The sequence below is a fragment of the Hypomesus nipponensis genome, chromosome 27 (genome assembly GCF_054491055.1).
Source record: "Hypomesus nipponensis isolate SF chromosome 27, ASM5449105v1, whole genome shotgun sequence".
NCBI lineage: Eukaryota > Metazoa > Chordata > Actinopteri > Osmeriformes > Osmeridae > Hypomesus > Hypomesus nipponensis.
In genome coordinates, this window is record NC_140387.1 from 13,284,269 (window position 1) to 13,291,877 (window position 7,609).

At 39.2% G+C, this 7,609-nt stretch overlaps 1 protein-coding gene across 2 annotated transcripts in view; it reads right to left on the reverse strand.

The window, feature by feature from the left end:
- Nucleotides 1–6,585, reverse strand: part of ror2 (receptor tyrosine kinase-like orphan receptor 2) — a 72,286-nt gene extending 65,701 nt beyond the window's left edge. For both annotated transcript variants that reach the window (XM_084694184.1, XM_084694183.1), the window contains exon 1: nucleotides 6,125–6,585. In XM_084694184.1, the coding sequence (XP_084550310.1) occupies nucleotides 6,125–6,212 (88 nt within the window). In that variant the 5' untranslated portion in view covers nucleotides 6,213–6,585. The remainder of the gene's footprint in view (nucleotides 1–6,124) is intronic.
- Between the last annotated feature and the right edge of the window lie 1,024 nt (nucleotides 6,586–7,609).

A 7,609-nucleotide genomic window follows, 5' to 3' on the forward strand; every position in this document is an offset into this window, starting at 1 on the left:
TGTTAGAATCACCAGCTCTGGAATGTGACAGACATTAATGGAAGCAACCCCTCAACACACCTTTATTACCAACTACAGCCTTGGCTTCTTTCCATAACCTCATTCCACTACCGGAACAAACCTAATGTATGGGCCTTTTACACGTCCCTGGGTAAATATAGTTTAAATGAGGGCTATCCCAACATCCATATAGGGGTTAAATGCAATATCACATAAGCAATGTAAAAAACTTCTATTGTGTGCTGACAAATTATACAACTACTAAATCCATACAGTAACCGGAAATGCAGAACATTTAAAAATCAAAAAGGATTGATTCCTTTAATCAAATTCTGTCCATTTCAAAATGGCTATTCTTTCAAAACCTATGAAATGTGTATTATTGTTTTCCAGTATTCCATAGAAACGTGAAAAAGGTATCCACAAATTCTGAACCATCAAACTTTGCAAACACAAAATGTATATCACTGCCAATACTTTTGGCCACGACTGTAGACAAACACATGCTCTTCAGACACTCTTGAAGAGAAAACATAGCCTAATGTAATATGAACTACATTATTATCACACCTGTAAACTAATAAACTATCCCTTCCATTCCTTTTCCTCTATCTTAATTTGAAAGTTACCGTCGTCCTCTTGATAAACATCCCTTTCACCATCAATTTCTTTCTTTTTTACTGGAACCATAAATGTATAGATGTGCTCACAGTTTGCATGAGTAAAAATTCTGTCTGGTTTGGCATGCAATCAAAATAATTTCACCCAATCAAATGCAAATAAATGATCCAGCCCAAAAAATTAAAACCCAGCAGTTAATGGATTTAAGACATTGCCTTTAAGAGTTTTTCCATTTCTGGAGGCTTTGACCAAGAAGAGATCGGGAACAAAAAGTTATTTACACTGAATGGAATGCAGTAAGTTTCTCTGTTGAAAACCTCTGACAAAGTAATACAAGGTAAACAAAGCCCATTTAAGGAACAAGAGGCCAGAAACCCTATGAAACAGTCTCATCAATTTAAAATTATGACCAAGTGTTTTAGACTCCCCAAATAAATACAGACAATTCCAGAGCTGAGCAGTTTGTGTTAAAGCAACAACCGTAATGGCAGAACCTTAGTTTTGGGTTTTCTATAATAACACAATGTGCAAGAATAGACGGGCAAAATGTCACCTGCAAAGTAATACATTCACTTCTCTTTTCTTTATCCTTCTATCCTTCATGCATGACTTAAAATTAAGAATGGTAAAATCATGCTGATTCTAAACTGCCTTCATTGGGGGATTCAATATTTAACAAAACATTTGTACTTGCCTTTAGGGATGGGGGGGGGGGTGAAATTGTCCAATAAAAGGCAACCACATTTGTATTTCCTTTGTCACTTAAAATGTAGCATTGATGGTGTAGTTTATTTTACAGACTATTTTCCTGATTATAAAGTCTGAATGTGCTTACGCAAAGATTTAAAGCTGTCGGGCAACATCTAATCTCAGGGTTTCCTGCAGCACTTTTCAGTTAAGGCGGCTGCCTAAGCAACACACGCCTGTCGCCTTAACTACGTCGTCATAAATTGTTGTTGTTGTTTTTTTAAATTAATAGCAATATCCGGCGTTGTCCTGTTTTCTCCCTTCCATTACAAACCGTGACCAACGCCAGTCTCCCAAGACAACGCAAGCAATCTAGCATAACAAAATATAAGAGGTCAGATAAGACGAAGAAGAAGCTGACCCTAAGAATTGAACTTGGAAGTGAGATCAAATGTTCCTTTAGATCCTTTTGTATTCAACAAATGAAATATTAATATAATGGGAGATTATTTTAAATGTGCTTCCCTAGGACTGGAACTCAATGGTGCTTTTGATTTATGTAGAGCCTTTGGCTTCTTTGCTACTTAGGGCTGGGGCCTGACTGCATTCAATGCCAGTGTGTCAAATGTGGAGGTGATAACACAAGTCACTTATGTGTATATCGGTTGAAGGAAACCCAGCTTTCAAAAGTCCATTTTAAAGAGTATTTTAATCAAGTACCTGCTCCTGCAGCAAGTTATCATTATCATTTAAGAAAAATGTTTATCCTCCACCTCCTTTTATCCTTCATTCTCTCTCAGCATGTCATATGTGTCAGATTATCTAATGACGTGATGCTGAGATCTCATTCAGCCAAGCCTCCAGATCACCACAGGCTCTCTTTTCCCACAACCTCAGGTATGTCTTGTGTTCACCTCTGTAGACTAGCATGGCTTTTTCCTGGTCCCTCGGGCCAATGTATATAGCCTGGTTTGGTTTGAAAGAAAGCTTGTCTATTTGACCTTTCTCCATGTTTGGATTCTTGGCCAGACTCTAAAGCCCAATTTATTCTTAGGTCGCAGACACTTTTTTTGTTGGGTTGCCGACAGAAATGACGTCACAGTCGACACTTTTAACCGTCGCTTGGAAGTGTCGCCTTCCAGGAGAAATTTCTACTGGCGCTGATGTTGTCACATAGTGAACATTTTAAATTGTCCGTTTCTCCGATTGATCACCAAGGCTACAAAGCGTTAACAATGTAACCATGGCTATGAATGTAACAGTAAAATTATTCTGATTATGGGGATTCAGATGGCTGAGCGGTGAGTCGGGCTAGTAATCAGAAGCTTGCCGGACCGATTCCCCGCCGTGCCAAATGACGTTGTGTCCTTGGGCAAGGCACTTCATCCTACTTGCCTCGGGGGGGAATGTCCCTGTACTTACTGTAAGTCGCTCTGGATAAGAGCGTCTGCTAAATTACTAAATGTAAATGTTTACGTCACGGAAACCTTGAGCACAGGTACTTTAAGTGCTTTAAGTACAAAGTACTTTATTCTTTGGCAAACAGTCGCCTGTGCTCAAGGTTTGCGTGACGTAAACAGAATCATTTTACCATTACATTCATAGCTATGGTTACATTGTTAACGCTTTGTAGCCTTGGTGATCGATCGGAGAAACTGACCATTTTAATTTTTCACTATGTGACGACATCAGCGCCAGTAGAAATTTCTCCTGGTGGGCGACACTTCCAAGCGACGGTTTAAAGTGTCGACCGTGACGTCATTTCTGTTGGCGACCTTTTCAAAAGTGTCTGCGACGTAAGTATAAATTGGGCTTAAGGACTGACTTTTTTGACAGTTTGCGCACTGTGTGCCCTTGATTCAGATTGGCTGTGGGTACTGAATGTATTATTAATGCACATCCAAGGACCATCCAAAGACAAGAGCGGGCTGCAGTGTTTCATCCGCACTGCTGAGAAGGTGATTGGCTGCAGTCTGCCTTCCCTCGAGGACCCTGAGGCGAGCAAGGAAGTTTGTGGCTGACTCCTCCCACCCTGGACACTCCCTGTTTCAGTCACTCCCCTCCGGCAGAAGGCTGCGGTCCATCAGGACCAATACCTCACGCCACAAAAACAGTTTTTTCCCATCCGCTGTTGGCCTCTTCAACAAGGCCAAGGGTCCACACTGACTGTAATGACTACTTAAAACACATTACATTACACAATTGTATCTTGCACATTTGTATTTTTTTAAATAATATTTGTATTTTTATATTGTAAGTGGTAACTTATATTTTATGACAACTTGGATTTTATTTTATTTTATTGTACATTTTATTTAATTCTAATTCCACTTAATACTGCTAGTTTTTATACCCTATGTACCCTTAGTATAGACAGTCCACATATTTAAATGTTAGGTTCCTATATGTTTATTGTATGCACCTTCCTGCTAAAGTAAATTCCCTGTCTGTGCAAACTTTCATGGCGAATAAAGAATGGGTTTTATAAGTCAAACAATCAGTCATTGTAATATATGGTAGTATTCAATATAGCATGAGAAACAAGCTCTAGTCTACAGCCTATTCCTTCCCTCTCCCCAACTCTTACATAGCTGTAAAATACATAAGCATCAATATCATATCAGTTTCAGTTCTCTCCTCATACTCATCAACAGCTAACAAGTAGGCCAACTTCCAAGAAAGAACAGACACAATTTATAACTGACTTTCAGGAGGTCACTGTGATATGGAAACACTTGATTCTTCAACCCCTACATTTGTCAGCAAATCAACACAACGTAATATCTAAACACTGGCCATTTGAATGCATATCAACGACCACAAGCATCACTAATAACCTTTCTTAGTCCCCTAATGTGGAGGGATTAAATATTTAGAAAAGCTAAGGGGATCAACTCCCACTTTGCTCCTGTGAAAAGAGAAAAACCTCTGGGCCTGGACCACTGCCTTCTTTGAAGATTTCCCACATAGCCTTGGTTAACACAAGATTAACAGAGTGAACTCTGGCTAACTCTTCAACCATGTCCATTGCCTACCTCTCGCTTCACTTCACAGCTCTGTGGTGAGGTTGATTGTGGGGAGCAGTAAAGTTTCTAAAAGAGACAACCCGGCCCTTTGCTTACTTCCCCTGCTCTGCAACAATTTATGATATGTCCTCAATGAGTGTGCCATGTATCCTGGTGTGCTAGTGACCATCTGTTGCTGTTGTTGACCAACCATTACAAACCACAGGTGGGATCCACCGTACTATGACAGATGTTTATTATTCTCAATCAAATTGACTCATTAAAGGGCACCTCTTTGCAACAGTTAATTCTAAACCGAACATGACTACACATCCATAATATATCAAGTTTCAGAGAGTAACAAGCTAGGCACCAATGGGGAAACTCTGGGAATAGCTTTTAATTTTGGATGGGAAAAAAAGATCTGGTCAATAGTGGAGCTACAAAGTGAAACGTTCATCTGGATGTTGCCTTGCTTGCGCCATGCCTTGCACACCCTGTACTTTAATGTCAATACTGCATTAACAAGAAAGACTAGATAAAATACATCATTTAGACAATATATGCATAATCATTCCAGTTAATTGGAATAGTCCTCAGCTCAGGGACTCAATGACTTACTCCAGTCATTCACATTTAAAAAAAAACAATTCCTCTTCAAGGAATGTTCCTTTGTTGGGCTCTAAGACAATGGCCTGTAGGTTCACAAGCCACCATTAGCAAGTGAATCAATTACCATGTCAATGGCCTGGTTTGATATCCCCCAACACCTTTTGATGGGAGGTGGGTGAGGAGCAAAAGGAGCTGATCCTTCTGTGGATACCCCCTGCTTGCACCTCCCAAGGCCATGGGAAACCTAGCCTAGCCCCATCTACATCAACTTGCAATTCTATTTCTAACCAAAGCTCTAGTAAGACAGTTCTACCAATTATCTGAATAGAGTTGGGAGGGGTCGTGGTCCTTTAGCTTATGGAAATTGTAAATTTAAGGGAATAGTAAAATTAACTAGACCCATTTATAATTACAATTCTACAGAAATTGAAAGCAATTCCAAAGTCACGTCCATAACCTTTCTCTTCAATCCAATGACTGCTTTTACCATAAACATAAGCTTAGCCAGTACTTACCATGGTAGTCCACCATAGCTACAAATGAAGTCCGAAGCTTTTACTTAGAGCAAACGACATAACTATATGGTGATAGTGCGCTAATCAGGGGCCCATCCCCCCTGTCTTGACACCCAATTGCACAACTGGGAAACCTAAGTTAAGTACAGGAAATCTCAACATCTCACTCCTACTGAGAGTAAATTAATTAGGAAGTCTGCCAAGTCTCGAATATTAACATAGCCAACGTTATTCGACTTTGCTATAGCCTACCCTAATACATTTCTGTCAATTATTTGGATTTTACTCAATAGTTAGGACTTCCTTTCCCATTGTTTTATTACAACGAGCTTTGTCGGTGCAACCAAGCAGTCTGTTGAACATTTATAAACACCCAAAACAGGGTATTAGGGATTGACTTTACAAAACGCCTTTAAACACACGAATGCACCCAAGTAAAAAAAAAAACTTGCACGCTACAGCCAGCTACGTGAGAAAAGTAACTGCAAAATAATTGAACCATCAGTTCAAGAAATCACATTTGTGCATGACATCAAGGTGAACTAAGACTTTCTCGCACCCTTGAAGATGTGAAGCTCGTGGGCGAAATGTCTTTCTTCAGAAGAATTTAACAATATCTTTATGAGCTAAATTATTTTTACAATTACTATTTAACACTCAAGTTCCCATCACATGGGCACTTACCTGTGCATCTCCAACTTTGAGCTACGACGACAGCCAGAAGTAAAGTTTTCACCGAGTGGATAAGCACATCAGCCATTATCCTTGCCATTGCTCCAGAGTGGACTCGTCAGTTATATGAAACTTGACCTGAGGGTCGCATCCGATTTACAATTCTGCTTTTGAGATGGTTCTTGTTGAGGGACGAATTCTGTTGTTGAAATTACTAAAGATCCGAGAGAAAAAAAAACATTCCTAGATCATCAGGGGGATCAAATTTTTAAATTGAATGTATGCGATGAAAAAAAAACTCTGTTGCAATGGGAGACCAAAAAAGTGTAACTTGCATCCCTTGCGGCAAACTGAGTGCGTCGAGATTCGATCTTTTCCTATGCAACCCAAGGTATCATTGCTGAAAAGTGAACGTGCTCAACACATGACGTAGACTATCTTGAATCGCTCTCCAAAAGAGGAACTGATTTCTTCGAAAGACACGCCATCTAGGGGTGGAATCTTTTAGACGTTGGTGACACAACTTTTAATTAATACTGCTCTAGAAAAAATAAAGAATCATTGCACCTTTTTCTTTCCTTTTAAATAAAGTAAAAAAGGACAATTTTGAGGGATGAACAGAATGGTCACATTTAAGAGGCCACTACCAAATTTTACCCTTCTGTTGTTCACTCAAAATTGACCTTCTCAACTTTTTTTTTTAAGTAAAGAAAAAGGTGCAGTGGTCATTTTTTTCTTCTTCAGAGCTGTATTAAATAGGCTACTATTCAGAATACAAAGGTTACTAGGGAACTTACAGCGACAAAATGACATAATATTCCTAGTTAGTGTACAAACAAATTGCTCTGGATAAGAGCGTCTGCTAAATGATTAAATGTACAACCCTAGCACAAAAAACACAATCATTAAATAGGCTAACCACCCACAATTTATTTGACTAATATTCATTCATTAGGTTTGCAGCAACACAAGGCAAAAACTGCATTTTGTATGTTGTATGCAATGTACAATAGGCTTAAACTTGTGATAGCCTATACAAAGTAATTTTGGTTTTAAAGCTGGCTTAAGGGTGAAATAAAGATTGACGTGCATTAGGCCAGTGGTTCTCAATCCTGGTCCTCGGGACCCCCTGCCCTGCACGTTTTAGATGTTTCCCTCCTCAAACACACCTAATTCAAATTAATGCGTCGTTATCAGGCCCATTTATTTGAATCAGGTGTGTTGGAGCAGGGACATATCTAAAACATGCAGAGGGCAGGGGGTCCCGAGGACCAGGATTGAGAACCACTGCATTAGGCTACAATAGTGCAAGTTGATTAAAGCAGAAAAATCTGCAAGCATAACATTTATGTAATCACCACATTTTGCACAAGACTTGAACATTGAGTAAAAATCCTGTGATTCAACAATGGCAGTTAAAGTGCAAACAAATCTATTTAAAATCGATTATTTATGAACAACTTTTAACAAAGTTATAAAAAAATGGCAGAGGCTAAC